The sequence below is a fragment of the Colletotrichum destructivum genome, chromosome 3, assembly GCF_034447905.1.
Source record: "Colletotrichum destructivum chromosome 3, complete sequence".
In the NCBI taxonomy this organism is placed as follows: Eukaryota; Fungi; Ascomycota; class Sordariomycetes; order Glomerellales; family Glomerellaceae; genus Colletotrichum; species Colletotrichum destructivum.
This window is the reverse complement of record NC_085898.1, coordinates 5174035-5197671: the sequence shown is the minus strand read 5'-3', so window position 1 is coordinate 5197671 and position 23637 is coordinate 5174035. Positions and strand designations below refer to the sequence as shown.

Here is a 23637-nt window from a genome sequence, read left to right as displayed (position 1 = left end):
AAACAGCGAACACGGGTTTCCACTATGATACATGAATAGAATGTTGGTGTTTTTGAAGAGAAAGGATTAGAAGTTCAGGACTAGCAGCTATTTCAGATGATACGCGCTTCCCTTTTAGCAGTTTTTTTGGTGGCTCCCGCCAGGGGTCTCCAGCCATTTCCCTTTGCCCATTTCAACACATCCAAAGCAAGACGAAACCTAAACCTCGCTCTTATGCCTGGAACTCGACGCTGCGCTTAGCACCCGGTGCAGCGGGAGTGGCGGGGGTAGCGGGAGTAGCAGGGGCAGCGCCGGCGGCGGGTGCAATCTGGATGGGCACGACACCGCCAAAGGGGCCGGCTCCGTTGCTGTTGGCAATCTTGACCAGGCAGACGTTTTTCTGACCGCCCATGGAACCAGAGCACGTGGTTCCATCGGGTACTGCAAAGGCCATGGGCTACGAGAGAGAAGTGTTAGTGGAGTTGATCTTCACTCGGGAGATGCTCTCCACTCAAACGTGGATATGGATACATAGTAAGGAACGAATAGAGGGAAAAGGACTTACAAAGTCCATGTTGACATTGGACGCGCGCTTGACGATGACGCTGAGGGCCCTCTCCCAGAGCGACCGCTTGCCGCCGGGAACCTTGCCGTTGGGCCTGATGTTGCCCCTGTTGCCGGGGACCTGCTGCATGACTTGAAGCATGACGCCCTGCGAGAAGGCACCGGTGCCGGTCGGGTCGAGGACTGCGTTGATGGGGCCGGCGCCGTCGGTGGTGACGACGTGGAAGGTGCCCGAGATGCTGCCGTTCACGGGGGAGACCTGGGGCAGGGTATCACCGGACAGCGCCATGACCTGCTGGATGTCTGCGGCCTGGACCTTGCCTGAGCCTGTTGTCTTGCCGAGGCCGTCCGTCATGATGTTCTTGCTCTTGAAGACGGTGGTGTCAAGTTCGGTCTGTGTCGAGCCAAGATTAGCCTTCCTGGTGTTTCTTTCTTTTCCCTGTTTCTTCCTAATTTCGTCTGGTTAGAGAAGAGCCGGATATATTTACCTTGCGGTTGGGACCCGGGCCTGGCACGACACCTCCCTGGATGGCCAAGGCGGTGCCGTTGCCGCCTGCATCGCCGACTACGGCCGCGACCTTGCCATGAGCAGCAGCAAAGGGGGCGGCGGCGAGGGCCAGAAGAATGGTCTTGGAAAGCATATTGAGGGTGGTTTTATCGTGGGGGTTATCCGAAGAGTCTGACTGAGTGAAGCAACCACGTGCGTTTTGTATGGATTAGCGGCAATGGTTGTTGTACAAAAAGTGAGTAAGAAGTTTTGAAAAGCCGCACGAATCAATCGGCGATGAAAAGAGAAAGCAGAGGCGAAAAAGACCAAGATGATGCTGGATGAAGAAGACGGGCTCACGATTTGGGGGACGAAGAACCGTGAGACTTTATATACTCTTCAAAAGGGCGAACAAGACTTTCAAGACCATCATCGCGGCAAACTGTTCGGCAGCTACTCCGTGTGGAGCTCTCTGGCTGGTCGTCGCGAGTACCGCCGACATCCAGACAACTTTGAAAACTTCCCAAACGCAACTATCCCGATTCAGCGAAACCGTCCAGCCGACTGGCCCCATCGTGTACGCCTCAAGTGAAACGTCGCGACACCTTCAGCAGGCCGACGACGGTCAACGTGTGGTGGGGCGTGGAAGGACGACGTGATATGGCGCATATGCGCTTCAATATGTCGCCGGGGATATCGGCCAAGGTCCGCGGGCTGTGACACTGGACATTGGACGGCGCTGAGGTCGCCCCTCGCCTGACGTGATAGGATTGGACGAGTCGAAGTCATTCAAAACCAATGGAGGGTCCCTATACTGCATGGCAGAATAAACTCCAGGAAGTTGGACGGTGAGACAAGTTTGGTCCAGGGGATAAGAAAAACCCCCACCCGACGAGGGCGAGGAAGAGAAGGACTCTCTCTGCGGGATATCATGATACTTTCTTCAAGTGACCTGGACTGAAAGTTTTGTGTTGTTTGATCTCTTACGATGTACCTGCGTGCACTTCATCATATTGAGTTTCCTTGACGAACACATGCACCTCCGAACTCTATCCATCAAACAATTCCACAGATTATCCTCAAGGATCTCACGCCACAGGGCCGCACAGTCAGGCTACCATCTGGGAGATGATTAGCAAGGCAGCCTAAAATGTGGCTATGACTCCGCGGCAACTCAATCTTTGCTGAGCCCTCGGCAGCCGAGACAGCCATCTTCCCTGCAGAGAAAGGGGGAACAGGACTGAAAAGCTTTTCGAAACCCGTCTTGGAAGCTTCGTTTGAGTGCGTGACGCCGCTGCGGCCAGTCGTCACGACGCGGTCCTCCCCCCCGAACAGATCATGTTTCGAGTGCCAAGCATGCCTCTCCCAGTCTGCACTACTCATGCCCCCCTGCCCCCCCTTGAATCTCTCCCGCAGTTAGCTCGCCCACTTGCGGCTCAGTTATGCGCTAGATGCTGACGCATCGGCCGAGATGGGACGAAGCTGACGGCGACGAGAAAACAGAGGTGCAACGCGTACGTTGTACCTGAGGGGGTCACTAGAGAGGGGAGGGGGCGGATTGGATGACACCAAGACGAGTGTCATATGTCACCTGCCATCTGTCATGCTCAGAACTCTCGGCAAGCCGTTCCTTGCGCTGAACTTGGGATGTGGGATTAGACGGGCGAAGAACTTATCCCACCTTGGCCAGTTCCAAAGTTCGGTGCGAGTGTCCGGCAATACGGGCGGTGGGAGGGAGGAGGTGGGCAAAAGTCGCGCGTTCTGCCAACATGTGCACTCTGTAGAGGTGCCAGATTAGTATTCGACTTTGACGCAGAAGCTGGAGGCACGCCGAAGACTGACGAGCCGATCGATACCGAGAGTCAAATGTTTTCTTCGGAGACACGGCAAGACTCCTCATGTCTTGCCAAGGCTCTCGGGAAGCGCATTGTTCCCCCTCACGGATGAAAGCGAGGAGGGTGATCTTTTGTCTCTCGCCGGCCACTCACTTCGGCCTCCCTCCCCCCCCCTGATCTCCAAAACTCCCCGTCGATCCCCCTCGAAACATTAACGGTGTTCGGTAATTGTTGCCATGCCTGTTGGGAGACCTCCACCCACAATGCGGATGGATCGGCAACTTGACACACGTGGAGACGAATCTGGTGTAAAACACCAACTCACTCGCTTGGGGAAAGAAGTCGTCGGCATTTCCGCCAGGGGTTTTTTTCATCTTTTTTTTTTTTTTCATCGTCTCCTATTGCACGGAGAAACTGGACTTACCGTCGAGCTGCGTGCAGGTGAAGTTGGCCATGACTGCTCTTCGTCTTGGCCTTGCTGCGAGATGATAGATGGGCAGGGCCTCTCCCGAGCAAACTCAACTTTGAACTAGGTATTACACGACCAAGGACTGCAAACACAAATTTATTCGCTCCCAAGGTTTTATTCCCACACGAGCTTTCCCTCCGAGAAACTTAATTTGATTTCGACTGACCACAGCTTGTGTGCTCAGACAGCCCACAGGAGCCATGGGCTCACCAAACCATCTTTGCTATGCGCCTTTCGCAAGAGCTGTGCCAGGCCGCCTCCAGACAAGTTGCCATCATCAGCGCTTCTCACTTGGTGAGAGAATGAATACAAGTGTTCGGCAATCAAGAATCACGACGCTTGACCTCTTATAGGCTGCCCCAACTAACTGACTGACTCATCGATAAAGTCGTTTTGATTCTCACAAAACTCACACAGCAGCCATCTACTGCCTGCGTGATGTTTTGATCCAGAATCACGACGTCAGATCCGACAGGGCAACGGTTACTGAACAAAAGACCACAATTCCTAAACGTAACTAGTCGATCTTGGTGCCCGAGACAAGATGACCATCAACGGCTGGCTGTTCACTTGAAAAAAAAAAAAGGGGTGCGCTCTGTCATGACATAGCAAGACAGTCATGAGATGGGGATCCGGCGCCCTGGGGCCGGGCCTGCGCCGTTGTCATTTTCATCGGTCGTCTGCAAGCTCACCGCCTCTCCCCCGGCCCGGGAGTTCTTGTGAGATGATGAGCTGCCGTTGAAAAGGGTTGAGAAGGGTCAACGCCCAATTCGGCATTGAGTTGTGGTTCCAAATGACGATCTTCAGTCTCCCCTGCCAAGGAGCGCGTGGAACCCGCAGATCTATGGGGATCTGGGCCTCCCGACGCCCTGTTAAACAATGTTTCCCATCCAAAAAGAGCCAGGCCAGCTGCCTTTTGCTCGTCTAGTTTGGCCAAGCCCACGCCGTGCCCGTTCACCGTAGGGCGGACAAACATCTCTAGCTCGTCTCTATTAACCTTCGGGACACGAGCCATGGCCTGTCGGCATATAGAGCCCGCGCCAAGTTTAATCTCGTCGCTGCGCACTAGCTAAACGTTCTGACATTGCCGCGGATGTTCCGGGGTTGTGAGGATCGTCAGCATCATGGACTGGATGCGGACGCTCCTCTCATCAACCCAACCCCAAGTGGGAATAGTTGCTATTCCGAGGTCCGCTTCGAGTGTCCATCTTGACATTTGACAACAGAGACGAAATGGTGCAATGACGGCCCTCTGTCAAGGGTATGCAGCGAATGGAGGCAGCCAAGCAAAGTCGGATTCGACGAAGCAGGGGAACCGCCTAGGGCCTCTCCGTCAAAGGGAAGATTTCGACCTGCATAGGGAAAGCCGGCGAGGAGTGCGATCGGCATCGTCGGGGAATTGCTGCTGGCAGTCGTGGAGTCTGCCCATGGGATGGGACAGAATCATGAATCAACGACGGGCGGTGTTGGTCCCGTCAACTTCTTTCTCGTCGAGTTCGTCAGATACTTAAAGCCGCTGCCAACTCACCCGGAATACGACCCCTCTTCTCCCTTCTCGGCATCAGCGTTCTCACTCAGTCATTCTTTTCAGAAGCTTTTGGTACTCTCTCTCTCTTCGTTCCTTTACGCCAATATCTCCAACTATCTCACACTCTTTATTTCTTAATCCAAACTCCTTCAAAACCACCGCAACCATGAAGTTCCTCAACATCGGTCTCGTCGCCCTCTCCTCGCTCCTCGCGACCACCTACGCGGCCCCGACCAACGGCCTGCTCCCCGACGTTGAGGTCGAGGTCCCCAAGGTCCCGGACGTCGCCGTCAACGTCCCTGAGGTCCCCAAGCTCCCCGCGCTCCCTACGCTCCCCAAGACCCCCGCAACCGAGATCCTCGACAGACGCGGCAAGGTCGTCTACACCAAGGTCCAGGAGACCGTTGTCATCGTCAAGAAGCACTGCGGCGCCATCAACTCCACCGTCGACGGCGTCGCCGGTGGCCAGGTCACCGAGAAGAAGGAGGCCATCATCAAGCTCGTCAAGACCGAGGTCACCACCATCATCAGCCTCGTCCACAAGCTCGTTGGCGAAGTCATCGAGCTCCTCGGCGAGTCCGTCGAGATCGTCGGCGAGGAGAAGAAGGAGATCATCAGCCTCGTCCTCGAGCTCGTGTTCGACATCATCTACGCCTTGAAGAACGTCATCAAGGTCCTCGGAATCAGTAAGTTTTACCCCATGCCCCGACAATTGCCCGCGATTGTGTTGCTAACTCGGGTCAATCAGGCATCTTCGACCTCCTCGGTCCTCTTGTTTTCGTCCTCCTCTCTGTTGTCTTCCAGCTTCTCACCACTCTCAACGGCCTTGTCGACGGCCTCCTTGAGATTGTCTTCTCCGTCCTTGGTGGCGTCATTGGCCTCCTCCTTGAGGTCCTCAAGGGCCTCCTGCCCATCGTCACTGGCCTCGCTGGCGGTGTCCTTGACAAGCTTAACCTTGGCGGTCTTCTCTGCAACCTCCTCTAAATTGCCTCCGTCAGCACCACCACGTCCGACAACCTGAATACCTTTTCGCCGCATGGCGTGTAAAGATTGCTTGAAGCGGCCATGCAGCTAGCTGCCACGTCGTATTCCTACTGCAGATGGGCTACTCGACGACAATATAGTCCAGATAGCACAACTAGTAAAACTTAATTTCTCGTACCTCTCCATGTTTTTGTCGATGTGAAGTTGTGTCTGCTTAGATGCCCCATTCGTAACGGTATAATCAACGAACTCCGAATCGTCTCAATGAATAGTGATCAGAGCGAGTCTGGAAAGAAAGCAGGTTTCCTGGACGAGACAATGTCATGATGATAGTTAGACAGAGCTTTGCCCCCGCTGGTCAAACTTTCCGATTCGCTCCTAGCAATGTTCATATTCAATAGTAGAAATCGGGCCAATAAAAACAATACCAGCCAACACATCACCCCTTTGTCAAGTCGTCAAATGCCACTATGAGTCCCAGGTGCAGCCAGATCACCCGCCGCCCTAAGGTCGCGCGAGCAGGGTAAGGAGGGTAAGCAGGGTAAGCAGGGTAAGCAGGTTGCTTGCATAGTAAACAGATAGTAGCTAGTTAGAAACCTATCAGTAGGATAGGGTCCCAGTACCTAGTTAGGGACCTCTCTAACTAATGCGCGCCCTAGCAAATAAAAGTCAAGCAGCTATCTGCCGAGCAGTAATTACGCTTATATTAGCTCCTTTATGAGCCGTATGCTTACCCCTCTTACCTATTATCCCTAGGTAACCCTGGTTAAGTGGTTAACCTAGTCTCTACTCCTTGTTCTATCGTTCTATTGTTCCATCCTCTTATCCTGCTCCTAGTCTCCACCTTCTACTGTATTCTCTTCCTCTAACCCTTCCACCCTTCTACCCTTCTACTCTTCCACTCTTCTACTCTTCCATCCTTTCAACCTTCTATCCTTCTATCTTTCCTTTTTTTCTATCTTGCTATCCCTTTATTGTTGCATCCTATTATCCTTCCTATCTATATAGGCTTTAACTGCTTTGCTACTAAAACAGGTTAACGCTAAAATACATGAGCACGTTAAACTACTAGCAAACCTTCTAGAATAATTCTAAGATAATAAGCTTACTAATAACAAAATTAAATGCAAGATTAAGAGCAACAACTTACTTAGCAATAAGCTAAAGTTAAAGTTAAAGGCATCTTTAAGTTAATATAAATAAGCAAAAGCATAACTACAAGATTAAAAAACAAGCTTAGTAATTAAGTATATTACCTTTGCATCCTTATAGCAGAAGTGTAAGTTCTTATACTGTTTATATTAACTAAAACTATTGATACTCTTCTTAAGGGTATATGCAGCAGACTATCTAGGCTGCTTTAGGACTACTTGAATCTTATTACAACCGACCGGTGAAGATGGTGCCACTCTGTGCTATCACCGGAGCATCTTCAACCGCGTTAGATTCCTTATGCCTGCACGGGATCGCCTTGCTTCTACTCTTTTCGAGACTGCTACTCTGCGGAGCTCGACTGGCCTAAGTGCCCTCGAAGACATGATATCCCTCTGCGAAGCGGATGTAGAGGTAGAATATCGGCCGGGTCTAGAGCCGCACAGGTGTCAATGCAGCGAGTCGAAGCGCCCCCGCAAATTACCTAAAATTGATCAACCCAGCATCAGCCAGCAACTTACCTACGATTGGAGACATGTTTACAACTGCGTCAAGAAAGCCAGCAGCGAGTTCACTGAACTCTGCTTCCTATATAACGAATGGGTTTCCGGTGATGTTAGCTGGAGCGAGCACTGTCATTGGCATCTTGCTCGTCCAGAGACATTGCCCGTCCAGTGCGATCCTCTTACTTACGGCGGAGTACTTGCCACTGCTGGCTACTGCCCGCTCTGTATGTCGGGTTCATCGCTAGAGCCCGAGGCTCGACTCCGTCAGTTTCTCGATAGAGGTCCGTGGAAAGCCCATGTACAAAGCCATTACGAAACATATGTTCAATCCGCTGATGGCGGAGAGCATTTGATATGCCCTCATCCAGGGAAGTATTGTAATGCGTCACTCTATTCGGTTGAGCACCTGAAGTTCCATTTTCTAGATGTTCACTGTCGCGACTTTGCCAAGGAATCGAACGTATGGGAGGTGTCAACACTTAAGGACGAGGTGCTGCTGAAACAAGGGGGCATTATTGAACCGACGCCTCGCACAAAGCGAAGGCGTGGCATTGAGGAAGATGCAAAGGATGTGAAAGTCAAGTCAGTGTACCAGTTCATTGATGAGACGGTCAAAATGACGAAATTATCACTTGTTTCCGTTCGGCAATTACCTCATCAAGTTGTGATGCTGTCTGAGAGGTTATGTCCTCGAGTGGTAGAGAACCGAATCGACAATATGTAAGCCATGCAAGATTAAAACGATAAAGCAAAATCTCAGCTATTTGAATGCCATCGCCTGTACCAGTGCCCTAATCCGGAATCCTGGCGTGTGACTTGGGATGCCAACACGTGACTGATGTCCCAGGTATTTGCTAGTGAACAGTAGTCGGTGCATCGGAAATAGGAGAGCCCGAACATTAGATATATTATGCTAACCTTTCGAATGCTGGAGGAGGTTTACATCAGCAAGGTTTGGGGACCGGTGATACAGAGCCGCCAACCCAAGACGCGTTGCCTGACTTTTATTTGCACCCGCTTCACGGTTTGTCATCGAATAACACTCGACATCTTCATTTGCTAACCACTCACGACTTATCTCGAAACTATGAGTAACTGTTAATCTATACATTTCTTTAAATATACATTTCTTAGGTCACAAGTTCTATCGGGACGGCTAGCGGCATGCCACTAGACCCTGGCACATGTACTCCGGCATCCACTTTCGAGGTTTCTCCGTGAGCACGCGATGATGGCGTTGCCCCGCGCTGCTCGCACATCGGCCGCCCCCCAGGCTCCCGACGCGGTGTTGCTGCACGACCAAACCGCTGTGTTTCGGTTGTTTTGAGCTGTGTACGACAACTCTGATGTCAGTGCTCGGCTGCAGTGTTGCCATGGTAATGATTCCTACTGTTGTATTTCGATCTTCGTATGCTTGCGGGTTTGCACGTGGTAGTGGATGTGAACATTCAAGCGATCGCATTCTGTGCCGGCAACGATGGGCTGTGCCGCGACTTTTCGCCACTGTTACCAGACTGCGATTTTCCATCTCATGGCATAGTCGGCGTCTCCGTATCTTCACCCACGACGTCTTTCTTCCTTTCCCCTGATGATCCTCAATGAACCAAGTCTAATAGAGTTTGATTTTCGACTCCACAGCGTGAACCCGATCATATAGGTATCTACAGTGGTGTGATGAGGCACAGGAATTAAAGTGGTGCACTCCAAGCTAATGGGCCCCTCTATAAGTGTTGATTGGTTTGTTCTTATTGCTGTGCAAAAACTTATGACATAGTACTGTAGAGTCAAACAGGATCATTGACTGTGGTGTTTAATCGTGCTATAACACGGAAAGGTCATTATCTTGGCTTTGGTTTGGTTCATCGTTACCCCTATTCGAATTTGAGTGCAGCTGACATGTGGTAGTTGTTTGAGAGAACTGGACCAGTGTTAGCATAGCCACTCCCATGGCTGGACTACCTACCGGTATTCGATCCAAGTCCCCATCATAAATTCGGTTCTAGAGGGTACGCGCTCCTTCGTTCCCATACCTACCACAAGCCCCTACTAGTGGACTTTGCTACGGAACTAGCCCATTTAGATTGTAGTGGATAGCTATCTGTTGGAAGAGGGCGATCGAAGGCAGCAGACAGATGGGGAGCACAGCCCGATCAGCCACATCCTGCAAGGTGAGGTCAAGCCTTTAGGATGTCGAACCTTTACAGGATACAAGCTCACTATCTAGGAGAGCAAGTCTGCGCACCAAGGAAGGTTAAAAAAAAAAAAAACCCCACCAGGCTCTCAAGCTCGCTGAAAGGGAACAAGTTGGAACAGAATGACGCGACTGGGCAGTAGAAAAAGCATTGCCCAAGAACAGCCCAGGGTTTTACAGATGGATAGATCACGGTAATGATTACAGTAACAATTGTGCCAATGTTGTTAGGTGCGTTCGCAGCGACAAGAGTTCAAACTTGTTTTCGTTACGAGTTATTGGAAAACACTTCCTGTGTTGCGCACTCAGCATCTAGGTAATACTTTCTCGCGATCTCTTTCCTGATAACCCGAATCACTAGATAATATTGTGGGAATATGGATCAAATTCATACTTCTGTCAGACTGGGAGAAAATTGGGGATTATTCATCCAAACCACAAGGGCCGCTCATCTAAACCACCCCGTCGGGTTGTAGATCACGGTATCAGACCCAGCCCTGCAGCACATCAATCATGACTAGCGTCTCGAGGCAAAGCATGGCTTGATGTTCTGCTCTGATAGACGGTACCCGCTTCATTCCAAGAATTCTGGAGGCAGCCGGTTGTGTAGGTATACTGATATAATCAGATAGGTATAGCGACTATACTGTCCCCACGACGAGTTCCGTCCCTCACTCTAGATCCCGAACGCGAGCCGAGAACATAGCGAACTTAAAAACTCCCTAGATCACAGAGGAACGTTTGAGCTCATGCTCACACATCGCTTATGCAGACAGTGATTGCACCCATCAGCGGCCGACGTCATCGCTCCTCGGCCATGTGTCCTGCAGATGATGTTCTCATGAAGGCTCCTTGACTCAGTGCCCTGGTACCGGAAAACAGTTCAACATTGTCTGAGAATCGATCGAGCAACAATCGAGAATGCTCTGACATCACAGCGATAACCCTAGGAACCGTGTCTGCGAAAAGCAAGATGGAATCAAATTTGGAACCCAACTGCTTCTATTGTTTTCTCGATTGATTTCAACCCACTGGAAGCGTACCCGCTGAAAGTGTATCCGCTTCAATTTCCACCAAGCTTCCAGAATTCAAGATTCTTATCCATGGTAGAAAATCTTGGTTCTGGTAGTTGATGCATCCTCGACTTGATGGACAAGGGGGGGCGGAGTTGAAACTTAGTCGAACCCCTCCCCATGCCCGATTGAGTCGTCTTCGTGACCGATGATTGGCCGAGGGAGACTTCCGAAGCACGGAGTGGTCTCCGGAAGTCTACACTATCCAACCAAACAACGATAACGGTCTCCCGTCTGCATGTCAAACTGATGATCCACTAGGGGACCACGGACATGAAGGGGTTCAAATCATTCAAAGGGTCCAGACCCTATCATCTATGAGACGCCCCTCCCGGAGACAAGCCCGAAGCTTTCGGTTCAGGTCAGCCATGTAGACAGAAGAGGCACCGCAGGCCTCCTGGCTTCTGCCGGCGTCTACCTGCTGCTCCACGGTTCTGAAGCGGGGCTGTCCGATGCTCAAGCCACCTTCCCCCCCCTGTGGCATCGGGGGAGGCCAACGCGCTCTCCATCTTGTCGTCTTGACAGGCCCTGTGTTCAGGGTCCTGCATGGTTTGACATGGGCTAGTGGGCGGTGGGTTTTCTTGCCGTCAATCCGTTTTTTTCTACTTTCCCCGATTTGTCCAGTATCATTCGATCGATCTCTCGACGCGAATACCCTTGACGACCTCGTCGATCGAGAAGTTCCCTACATCGAAAACCAAGAACTAGTCGGGTTCGAGCTAACGCGTTCTTCGTGTTGGGTTTCTCACCTAACTCATAAGGGATCATAGTCGCCTCAAAGGCAATGGATGTGTTCACACCATGTTCCGCTTTTGAATCACGAATGTCGACAATCCTTCCCCATTCTTTCGTCGAGATCTACCGCATTATCGAAGCAAGTCCCACCAGAGCCTGGCAAGCAAGCCACAGTGGCCACTGATCACGGGATGCCCAACCACGTTCGGTCCAAGTCGGAGCTGACCCGCCAGCGGGAAGTTTTCAAGTGAGTTTATCTGCCTGCACTGCTTGATCATCATCGCGTCTCTTCGTTGCGTTCAGTTTTTGATGACTGACTTCTGCCTCTTTTCAGATACGCTTCGTCCATCTTATCCAATATCGACGTTCACGAAGATGGTATCCCACAAACAAACGAGCCACGAACTGTATCCGACAACATCGCGCTCACGGCATTCGCCCAGCTGTGCGCCTGCCAGACAGGCACATCTCGATCTTTCATTTCACTATTCGACGAGAAGCATCAGTATGTAGTTGCCGAAGCCACTCCGAGCCTCCCGCTCGTGCCTAGCATCATGCACGAAGACCTATGGTTCTGTGGTCATGCCTTTCCCCGACGCAACGGCATTTGCGAACACACCCTGTTTGAAGCCGACAAGGTCCGCGACAATGGCAGTCACAAGCCTGCTGAGCTCCCTGTTGTGGTGATCCCCGACCTCACAACAGATACACGCTTCAAATCGAAAGCCTGCGCCATCGGTGACCCTGAACAACCTCCCCGGTTCTACGCGTCGGTCCCTATTCGAACGTCAAAAGGAGTCAGCATAGGCGTAATCTCTGTGATGCATCCTGTGCCTATTGCGACTTGGTCCAAAGTCGAAACCCAGATTTTGAGGAACATCTCCAATGTCGTCATGAGCTACCTCGAAGGCAACAGAACGACTGCTCATTTACGCAGCGAACGTATGAACAAGGGAATCTCGGCTTTCATGGAAGAAAACTTTAGCTTGTCGGGAAGCCAGCTGGGACCTTCTGCTGCCGATCTGGGTCAACCGGGCATGTCAAGCGACACCTCCAATACCGCCCCCCAACACCTCAGGGACAGACTGAACCTCAATTCTCCAGAGCCTCCACCCTCGTCGACAGGCTCGGACACGGCTGACACTCAACCAACGCCACTCTCGGAACTCGACGACCCTTTCTCCACGATTTCTCCATTGGAAGCAGTACTGACCGGGGACACATCGATACCCAGCAACCCGAGCCCTGCGAGTAGCCCGAGCCCTACCTTGCCTACCATCCAACCAGCGACCATGTCGGCCTTCGAGATTCAGATGCATGCGGAAACATCGCGGAAGAGCGCCATAAATCTCATCTTCTCCAATGCCGCAGAGAAGATCAGGCAAGCCACGGATGTCGAAGGTTGCCTCTTCCTTGACGCTACCCCGGGGGGCTTTGGCGCCCTTAGGAGTCCGGCTGTAGAGGACCCCAGTGCGCAGCTGGGTTCGTCTTATAACAGTAGCGACGAGGGCACTGATTCTTCGGACAGTCAGTCATGGCCACCGGCACGAGTCCTTGGGTTTTCAACATCTGAAAGGGGGGGTATTGATGGCCCTGAGCACATCACACGCCATGCGGCCGTTGCGGAAAAGCTACTTGCAACACTCGTGAGAAGATACCCCAAGGGAAAACTGTTTACTTTCGACGCAAGCGACAACCTTCATCCCACCGACTCATCAGAAGAGGACCGGCTCAGGGCGCTCTCGACACTGCAAGATCATCTGTTGCAAAGTCGTGGCGGCCATGCGCGTCAAGGCCCTCGGAGCAAGCCTTGGGCTAGACAGAACGAAGGCCGAGATCTTCTTCGGATCTTTCCAGGAGCCCGTAGCGTTGCGTTTGTTCCCGTATGGGACCCACGGAAGAACAGATGGTATGCCGGCGGCTTTGTCTACAGCCGACAAACCAAGCGTGTTTTCACCGTCGAGGGAGAGCTCAGTTACTTGAGAGTTTTTGGCATACTCGCCATGACGGAGACCCTGCGCCATGAGTTAATACTCGACGAAAAGGCTAAATTCGATGCGCTCAGCTCTATGTCCCACGAACTACGGTCTCCTCTTCACGGCATCATCCTTGGAATCGAGCTTCTCAATGATACGGATTTGAGCGTTGCCCAGGGTGACATAGCTCATACGCTTGAAGCCTGTGGCAGAACTCTTACTGACACTTTGGATCATCTTCTCGACTACTCCAAGGTCAACAACTTCCAGACAACTCGGCGTCCGCTTGCTAGGGGCTTGCGCCATGGCAAGCCCCAATCTATCGGTGCCGGCATGATGACACTGAACTCCAACGTACAAATCGACGTTCTTGCCGAAGAGGTCATGGATAGCGTTTTCGCCGGCTTCAATTTCCAGCACATGTCCATCGCGCAGCTCAAAAAGAAGAACAGAACCAGCGATCCTGATGTTGCTGCCAATCAATATCTTGACAGCCTCAGGGCTCAAGAAGAACTCGGCCTAGGATCAGACAATCAACATACCAGCCAAGTCGCCTTTGACGATGTTATGGTGCTTTTTGATGTGGACCCTAACTGCTCATGGGTTTTCGATACTCAGCCCGGCGCCATCCGTCGCATCATTATGAACCTCTTTGGCAACGCGCTGAAATACACGCATAGCGGGGTCATTAAGGTGCTTCTCGAGCAGAAGAGTCCGAAGACCGGGGGTGCCAACCGCGAACGACAAGTAACCATCACCGTTTCTGACACGGGATGTGGAATCGGCGAAGACTTTCTGCGCTACCAGTTATTTAAGCCATTCTCTCAGGAAGACCCTCTTGCGCCCGGCACAGGCCTAGGACTAAGCTTGGTCAAGCGGATGACCTCTCACCTCCGTGGGCGTATGTCGGTCCAGAGCCGTGTCGGGCTGGGTACTTCGACCAGCGTGACGCTGCCTCTTTCGGTCCCTCTTACCGTCGCAACCGACGAGCCGAACTATGCCTCCGAGGATCCGTTCCCGCAACAGCGCTTGGAGCTATCTGGTCTTCGCATCCGACTAATCGGGTTCGAAGGCATCATGCCGTTAGTAAACGGTGACAGCCACGACAATCATGCATCCATCGAGAACATTTGCCGAAATTGGCTTCAATTGGAATTAGTCTCAGAATCTCAGGCACACAAAGCAGTCCCCGACCTGATCCTGGTTTCAGAGGACGCGCTTCATGAGAGGACCAAAGACAAGACTCTTTCGAAGCTCCCCTGTGTCGTCGTGTGTGTCAACGCCCTTGTCGCTCATCAGCGTTCATCTGAGCGGAGCGATTACAAGGGAATTGTCGAGTTTATCTCCCAACCGTACGTGCATTTTAATAATGATTCAAGCTGTTCAAATTGCTAACGAGTACCAGCGTCGGACCCCGCAAACTTGCCAAGGTACTGCTGTTGGTTTTTGACAGATGGGCAGCTGTACAGGCAGAATGGGCGAGCTCAGGCCCCGACTCGCCGCTAACGCCGGCTCAAAAGACAATCGAAACATCGATCAACTACCACGGGTTAGAGGCACCTCCGTTGTCAACAAACTCTTCGACTTCAGACGTTCCAATTGTTCCTGCGAGACCAAAGCAGCCAAGGATGCTGTCTTCCCGGCCAAAGCTTTACAAGCCCCCTTCAATCGTGAACCTTACATTGGAGTTCTTATTGGTGGAGGATAACCCGATCAACCTTAAAATCCTCTCCACCTACATGAACAAGCTCGGGAGGAAGTATCACACAGCGACCGATGGCTTGCAGGCCGTTGAAGCGTACAAGAAGAACCCAAGCGCATGCAAGTACATTCTCACCGACGTGTCAATGCCGGTTATGGATGGGTTTGAGGCGACGAGGCATATTAGAGCCCACGAGCGGCTGCTTGCCCTGAAGCCGGCGACGATCATTGCGTTAACAGGGTTGGCGTCGAACGATTCGCAAAACGAGGCGTTTGGAAGTGGGATGGATCTGTTTTTGACGAAGCCGGTGAAGCTCAAGGAGCTCAGCTCTATCTTGAAGTCTCGTGGGTTGCTTGGATAAGCAATTGGGCCAAGGCCATGAACACCACCAAACTAATATGTATTAATAAACGATTCATGAAGACAGAAAAAAAATATCATAGCCTTTTTGCCTATTAAACAGTACATGTTGTTGTCACAATGTTTTCGTCGCTGTTGATTCTTGACTACACACATCTGGCTAATAGACTCTTACCCTTCCCTTTTTGACCCCAAATTCAATCTGCCTAGAGACCCTGTTTTGATATCCAGATGCTGGTTTATTGAGTGTGAGTACCAACATGGCGATTCTACGCACTGGATTGCTCTTTGCGCCGTTTTCTGTCTCATCGTGACTCCGAAGAAGCCGCTTGAACTCAACGAGTGAAGATCTCCCCAAAGTATTGATAGATCGACTGAAATTATTATGCGCGTTGTCGAATAAATCAAGAAGACGTTCATAACTTTACGTTCTTTCGGCCGTAACGTCAATTTGTACATCAGAGGATCTATCGGGCTTGCGGGAGTCCCTCACCAGCCGTTGCATAGTGGTCAATGCCTCTGATGCTTTACCTGAAGGGAATTGCAGGTTACGGCATGGAACCAGGTTGGTATTGAATGTGTGTAGGGAACCAAAGCCTAACGTGATTATTCAAGACCAACTATTAGGGGTCACAGTTTCTGGCTGCGTCTTGAATGACAAATCTGCAAATCTTATATCAGATGCATACGCGACGAGGACATCCGGTTTAGTATAAATAATCTGCAAATCTAGGAGATCGCAGAGCGAACAGCCTAATAGCGTTGTCACATGGACTTATTTATGTCTTGGCGTTGGAGTATCCCTTTGTTGTTAGGCGATTAACCGATACGGAACAACTGATGTTTACGGCTAATTTGGTGCCAATCATTATGTTATCGATATTTGATGTTATAGGTATCTAAGAACTTAGTAAATAGAAATCCTACTGTATTTTAGGCTAAAATTAGACTTTTAATAAATAGTTGAAAAATAGGGTTTTAATATGCAATAAGAAAGTAATAGGCAACTTACTATGCATATACGTTAGTTTTTGTTGGAATAACATGATCACATGACCGTACGACACCTACGACTCAGGAACAAAGTGCACAGACTGGATCGTGCAGCACTCACTCATACACAGGGGAATCATCACTTGGCTCGGCCCGAATGACTCAAGGCCGGACGAGACAGTATATCTGTCTCGTACGACCCCAATCCTGTAGTTAGAAAGGACAGTCACAGATATCCAATCTTTGGTTCACCCTACATTTTCAGTACCTGCGTGCACGTACAAAGTCCATTCAACACTGATCAGTGATTGCTTGGGCAATCACATGGGATTGCTTCGTGCGATCACAGATTAGCAAGAGTGAAGAGACAAGAATTAACGTACTGGACGTCGTACGTTAATAAGTCTTAATCCTACCTACTGTCGCCTTCCAGCAAGAACCGGGTAGATAGGTGCAAGACATCTTGTGCTAATTCCTTATTCCTACCTACTGTCGCCTTCCAGCAAGAACCGGGTACTAGGAATAAGACGACTACTGCTACAGTATCGTACGAGAAGAATCTCTGTTGTCGCCTTCCAGTAAGAACCGGACAGAGACTCCTATCGTACAATATTTGAAGTACGTAGTGTGCGCTAAAGCACTAAACATAATAACAACAATCTGATACCGTACGATCCGACACGGTTACCACCATGGCTGCATCAGAAGAACCAGAGACCAGCCAACAAGGTCAAATTCAAGAAGAAGAGTCTTACCAGCCTACGTACGAAGAAATGAGTGCCAAAAGCGAAATCCCACTTATTGTCTGGAAGAAATCAACAAAACCAAAATATTGGGGCAACCCAATTGACATCACTAAGGAATTAAACCAGGAGGAGTTAACAACGTACGTTGGATATGTAATTATGCAGATCCTTCACATCAACCTTGATAAGGATCTGCTGAAGACAACGTTGTACGAAGAGTTTCACCATTGGACATCAACGCAATGGAACATTGTCAGCCGGCCATACCGACAAGAGCTTGTACGAATTCTAAAGCAGAAAGGATTCCGTATTAACCCTGTGCGAAGCTTGACGAAACAAATCACAGACTTAGTCCAAGCCATCATGCAAGAATTCGATGCCCAAGATGAACAACTTACTCCTCGTACGACATCAACTCCAGGACGGATTACTACAACTACAGATACACCTGTTCGAAACCCTGAACCAATTGTTCCACGGACTGCAGCTGAACCGGCAATAGACTCAATTGAACACTCGTACGACGTACAGACAAGTCAGGAATCAGTCGTACGAGACAACCAACCAGCTGTACGAAACCTGCCACCAGGAACACGATTCACCCAGGAGGTCGATAGTTTTCCGCAATTCCAGGGTCGTACGACACCTCTCTATCAAGGAGACAGTATCTATGACCTTCCACCGAAACGTATAGTCCAGAACGGACCATGCGAGCCAAGTACAGTATCCATATTCCAAAAGGGATGGCGGAAAGACAGAAACTACACTGGCAAGCCGTACGACATCTTGTACGACAAAGCCAAGGTTTTCATCAGCTTCTGTCGACGACTCCACATCACAGAGGATCAATACCATGCTGTATTTCCAGATATCCTTGAAGATCGTGCGGAAGAATTCTACTTGCATCATATTGGCCCAACCAGGAGGTGGGATGAGATGTACGACATGCTGGATAAGCATTTCAACACCAACATCAACCACAGCCTCTATTGGGCTGACTGGACCACTATGTCCTTTGCACGAGTTAGACGGGAGAATCCTGACAAGACCCTTATGGAGGTGCTTGAAACTCTTCTTGACAAGATACCTCTCATCCAACGAGCACTTGGATCAGGATTCCAGGGTGAAGTTATGCTTCGTACGCAAGTTACTCAAGCATGCCGAGGAGTGCCTGAACTTGAGACTGCTCTCAGCAATCTCAAGGCAGACCACACGTGCGAAGAATTCTTCTCTAACCTCAGGGCATCCCTCCAGGTTGCCCTAGATCGAAAAACACCTTCGCACGACATCCACTTTGTAGATAGGAGGTACACCTCCAACTACAAGGGACGTTTTAAGCAGCCGTACGACAGAGGTCCTCCCAGACAACCATTCGACAGGGGGAAGAACCAACGTTTTGAAAGGCAAGGACCTATTCGTACAGGCAACAAGAGATGTTTTGTCTGCAAGAAGGAAGGCTGTTGGTCTACTAATCACACGGATGACGAACGCAAGCGTGCGAAAGACCAATACCTTCAGGCATGTACCATCCTTCATCAGGAGCCTTACAACGACTTTGCTGCCTACCTCTTAGATGTTGAAGGAGAGAACCCTGTTGAGGACTCGTACGATGAGGACCAAGACATTAATTCAGGGGACGATGAGGCATCCGCCTTCCTCATGTCCTCAGCATTCTTCCATCGTACGACAGGAGAAGACATCTTCTCAGCTCCAAAGACATCAGAAGCAAGCCAATTCCTACTGCACGACCCTTACAGTGCAGTGTACCAAGGAGAACTATGGGACACAGGTGCTGCCAAATTCTCCACGGTTGGGAAACCTCAAGTATTAGCGTACTTGAGAGAATACCCTCGTACGAAGATATCCTGGGAGCCAGGATCAGCTCACGTACGATTCGGCGCCAGTACCTCAGTTGCATCTATTGGAACCATGAACATGGAGAACCCTCTCGGGAGTGTTACATACCACATCCTAGATGCACCTACACCTTTCCTATTTTCCTTGTACGACGCCGACAGACTTGGAGCCTACTTCAACAACGTAGACAACGTTATCGTACGAAAGAACGGACCACCTATTCCAGTTATTCGAAAATGGGGTCATCCATTCTTCAACGTCAATCGTACAGAGGCTAGTATGTTCTTTACTGAAGAACAGCTCCGACGCCTTCACAGACGATTTGGACACCCTCGTACGGACCGTCTGCACCAACTCCTGAAGAATGCAGGGCATGATGATGTAGACTCTGCCATTCTAGAAAAGATCCAGAGGTTCTGCCATCACTGCCAGTCGCACGATCCTGCACCAAGAAGATTCAAGTTCTCCCTGAAAGACGAAAGCCACTTCAATTACGAGATAGTTGTGGACGTCGTACGGCTAGGGGAGAAGAATGCCCTACATGTTATTGATACAGAAACTGGGTTCCAAGGTGCTACATTCTTGAAATCTCTATCTGCACGAGACACTTGGAATGCCCTTTGCAAATGCTGGATCAGTACGTACGTTGGTCCACCAGACCACATCGTACATGACCCTGGCACAAACTTTGCTTCTGCAGAATTCCGAAGTCAGGCTGAGATCATGGGGATTACGTGCGATGAAATGCCAGTAGAGGCCCATTGGGCAGTTGGCAAGATTGAGAGGGCTCATGCACCCCTTAGACGTACGTACGACATCCTCCATCAGGAGATTAGCTACAACACAGATGAGGAAACAATCCTCCAGATGGCTGTCAAGGCTCTGAACGACACTGCTGGCCCAAACGGCATCGTACCAACGCTTCTTGTGTTCGGGACATACCCAAGGATCAACAAGGATTCACCACCCTCACCAGACGTCGTACGAAGAGCAGAAGCCATCCAGAAGGCAATGAAGATGCTTCAAGGCATTCGTGCAGAAGTCGAGATCAATCGTGCGATCAACACCAGGAACGGTCCTAACCTCCAGAAAGTCCTTTCACTTCCAATCCAAAGTGAAGTCCTAGTATGGAGAGAGAACAAGGGCTGGACTGGACCGTACGAGATCCAAGGCATAGACGGATACACAGTAACAGTCAAGATGGTCAATGGCCCTACTCAGTTTCGTGCGACGCATGTTAAGCCCTACTATTGTGAGGAACCCTCACAAGGAGAGGCTGACCCAGACGTCGTACGACCAACTCCTCAACAACAACCAAGGAAGAGAGGAAGACCAAAGAAAGGCCAGAGACATGCTGTACGAAAGTCAACACGTGTGCATGTGGTATACCTGTCTCAAAAGGAAAAGGACCATTATGACCTTGCTGTTAAACTTCGACTTGACAACGTTATTACAGCCCCAGGAGCGCCGTACGAAGAGTCTGATGGGATTGAGATTGATTCCTTGATCAACCAGGGAGTATTCATCTTCATCCTGTACGATCCAGACAAGCATAGCAACATCCGTATCTACAGCACACGTATGGTACGAGAGATAAAGAATATGTCTGCTAAGCCGTACGAGAAGTCAAGACTTGTGATTCAGGGATATGGGGACTGGGAGAAGGAGGAACTCCTAACCCAAGCACCTACAATCCAGAGGATGAGCCAGCGGCTGCTTCTTGCTATTGCAATGACTCTCGTACGATACTTTGGATGTCATGGAGAAATACGGGACATCACTCAAGCCTACACTCAGGCAATCGACGAGTTGACCCGTACGATCATTGCAAGACTGCCAAAGGAACTAGAAGGCAGATATCCTAAAGGGACACTTCTCCAGGTTATAAAGCCATTGTACGGACTTGCAGAGTCTGGGCTTTACTGGTACAAGACATACTCAGAACACCACAAGGTAGATCTAGGCATGAAGGAGTCTACGTACGATCCTTGCCTTCTCTACACTACTGAGGGACCTGAAACCTTTGGGATCACAGCAATGCAAACAGACGACACCCTGAGTTTTGCAACTCCTCAGTTTTCCCAGAGGGAGGAGCAAGAATTGTTGAACAAGGGGCTTCGTGCGAAACCAAAGACTATACTTCAGCAAGGAAAAGGAGTTGACTTTAATGGAGGACGAATTCGATTGTACGACAACTCCATTACCTTCACCCAGAAGGGACAAGTCAACCAACTCCAGCTTGTTGACGCCAACGCGCACGATGCTCAACAGCAATACATCTCACAGAGAGCAAGAGGAGCATACCTTGCCTCTATTTGCCAACCAGAAGCCTCGTACGACCTGTCTATTGCAGCCCAGGTGAAACAACCCGGAGCAAAAGACATTGAAGCATTAAACGTACGACTTAAGTGGCAAATCGACAACCCGGATCGAGGTCTCACTTTCATTCCACTTGATCTGTCACGTACGAAGATGTATATCTTTACAGATGGATCATTTGCAAACAATGCTGACTTATCTTCACAACTGGGATTTGTGATTGTACTTGCAGAGGAAACTGCTCGTACGACCACCGACTTTGAAATCCAAGGGAACATTGTACACTGGAGCTCGACTAAATGCAAAAGGGTCACTAGAAGCGTCCTTGCAAGCGAACTGTATGGGATGACTACTGGTTTTGACAGTGGTATCTCCCTGAGCACGACGCTGAACCAGATCCTTCGTACGCTCCAGGCCCCACGGGTTCCAGTTGTGGTTTGTTCAGACTCACGATCTCTGTACGAGTGCCTCGTACGACTAGGCACCACAGATGAGAAGAGACTTATGATTGACATCATGAGCCTACGTGAGTCGTACGAAAAGAAAGAGATCTCAGAGGTGAGATGGATCAACGGCAAAGACAACCCTGCAGATGCCCTTACCAAGAAAACGCCAAATTCAGCACTGCAGCAATTAGTCACAAGCAACACTCTGCGGATTCGAGTTGAGGCGTACGTTGAAAGATTGGGAGAGAAGAGCAATTGACAATTACCACGTACGAGCCCACCCTCGTACGTCAACTACTTGATTATTTGCCTTCCGATCCAATACCACGCCAGACACTACCACCATAATTGCCATTGTTGCAATCATGAATCCCGAATTTATTGCTTCGTACGACTACCCAGCCTTCCACCCATAAGACGTACGACAACCAACCAGGGATGTAAGGAGACAAGATTACTCCTTCTCGATCAACTGAGGATTGTGCGAAGATCCCAGGAAGGATCCAGAAGTACCAACGTTCTTGCCCAGACGCTTGCCAGGAGTGCGCTGGTTGCAGCCCTTACGTACGGAAGGGGGCTTGTAGTTGGAAGGAGCAGGTCCATCATCATCAGACGAATCGTTGTTGTCGCTGGAGACATCACCAACACCCTTGTGCTGGCAGCGGGCTCCATGAGACTGGAACACGCACTCAGCGCAGGATCCATCTCTGTACGAATCGAGACGAACGCACTGACGGAAGCGCGGATTGGCGATGGTCGCACACTTGTTGACACACGCACGAACGGCGTGGCCACGGCTCTGAATGAGCATCGCACGGAAATAGTCCTCACGGCGGACGATCGAGGCAACCATCTGCATGACAGTCTTGTCGGCAGACATACGAATCTGAATGTCGTGCGAAGGCAAGGCGATGACACGAACTTCCTCGTCCTATGCGTACGATTAGCAAGATCACCAACACCTGTCAAGGGTACGTACGTTGACAGCAAGCGACATCAGGAAGCGGCGATTATTGTCATTGCCAGTAGGGAGATGGAGCCACTGAACTCCTCCATCATTGGTGACGCGTACGTTGCCAATGGAGGTGTTGTGGTTCTGAACGGGAACCGAGAGAGACATGGTGAACTGGCGACTAGGCTTTGTAATGGTGTCAGGAAGCCTCTGACGCACGAAAAGGTTAGTAGAGGAAGAGAGGGAACAGATAAGAGGACGTACGAATTGTTTCTTATATCTGAAGAGATTCAGAAGCTTCGTACGTTGGTTCGTTCGTTTTGTTCGTTCGAATTTCGTTTCGTACGGTGAAGAGATTTTGGTGCAGGTTGTGAAGGGGAAAAGAGAAGAAGAGAAAAACAGAAGGAAGAAAAGGGCAACAGGCCGCCTCACCAGGCAGGGCAGGCAGGCAAGGTGAAGTCGGAAGGTGAATACAACAAATCCACGTGATCTATCTGCTCAACCAGACAGGAAGGAAACGACCGTACGAAAAGGGAAGGAAGGACTGCTGGCGTTATTGACGATTCTTATTGTTGGATCCATCGTACAACAATCAGTGGCCCAACCCACTGAATCCGTACATGAGGTTATTGATGGAACAATCAGTGTAACCTGATTGGCTACGTCAAAGGGATCGTACGGTCAGGTCACAAAACAAAAGTTGTGAGTGTTGGAATAACATGATCACATGACCGTACGACACCTACGACTCAGGAACAAAGTGCACAGACTGGATCGTGCAGC

General features: G+C 50.3%; 4 protein-coding genes across 4 annotated transcripts; 3 read left to right on the top strand and 1 right to left on the bottom strand.

Annotated features, from left to right (window-relative positions):
• Positions 1–211: 211 nt before the first annotated feature.
• On the bottom strand, positions 212–1346 carry CDEST_05692 (Putative egh16-like virulence factor; the record flags this gene model as incomplete). Its single annotated transcript, XM_062921851.1, has 3 exons — positions 1032–1346; positions 545–937; positions 212–436 (listed from the first exon to the last, which is right to left on the bottom strand). The coding sequence occupies exons 1-3, from the start codon at positions 1182–1184 to the stop codon at positions 212–214; spliced, it is 771 nt and encodes a 256-aa protein (XP_062777902.1). The 5' UTR covers positions 1185–1346.
• Positions 1347–4905: 3559 nt separating this feature from the next.
• On the top strand, positions 4906–6021 carry CDEST_05691 (uncharacterized protein). Its single transcript, XM_062921850.1, has 2 exons — positions 4906–5548; positions 5611–6021. The coding sequence occupies exons 1-2, from the start codon at positions 5029–5031 to the stop codon at positions 5844–5846; spliced, it is 756 nt and encodes a 251-aa protein (XP_062777901.1). The 5' UTR covers positions 4906–5028; the 3' UTR covers positions 5847–6021.
• A 1277-nt stretch (positions 6022–7298) lies between these two features.
• On the top strand, positions 7299–8228 carry CDEST_05690 (uncharacterized protein; the record flags this gene model as incomplete). The annotated part of the gene is made up of 1 exon (XM_062921849.1): positions 7299–8228. One exon carries the CDS (start codon positions 7299–7301, stop codon positions 8226–8228), a length of 930 nt encoding a protein of 309 aa, XP_062777900.1.
• A 2462-nt stretch (positions 8229–10690) lies between these two features.
• On the top strand, positions 10691–15624 carry CDEST_05689 (Putative signal transduction response regulator, receiver domain, histidine kinase/HSP90-like ATPase). The gene is made up of 3 exons (XM_062921848.1): positions 10691–11750; positions 11838–14831; positions 14885–15624. Exons 1-3 carry the CDS (start codon positions 11557–11559, stop codon positions 15540–15542), a joined length of 3846 nt encoding a protein of 1281 aa, XP_062777899.1. The 5' UTR covers positions 10691–11556; the 3' UTR covers positions 15543–15624.
• Positions 15625–23637: the final 8013 nt, after the last annotated feature.

Bases quoted from the DNA above. Each gene is read 5' to 3' on its own strand.
- CDEST_05691 (XM_062921850.1), top strand. From the start codon at position 5,029: ATGAAGTTCCTCAACATCGGTCTCGTCGCCCTCTCCTCGCTCCTCGCG. The intron at 5,549-5,610 runs GTAAGTTTTACC...CGGGTCAATCAG, and splicing joins CATCAAGGTCCTCGGAATCA to GCATCTTCGACCTCCTCGGT.
- CDEST_05689 (XM_062921848.1), top strand. From the start codon at position 11,557: ATGTGTTCACACCATGTTCCGCTTTTGAATCACGAATGTCGACAATCC. The intron at 11,751-11,837 runs GTGAGTTTATCT...GCCTCTTTTCAG, and splicing joins CGCCAGCGGGAAGTTTTCAA to ATACGCTTCGTCCATCTTAT. The intron at 14,832-14,884 runs GTACGTGCATTT...AACGAGTACCAG, and splicing joins GTCGAGTTTATCTCCCAACC to CGTCGGACCCCGCAAACTTG.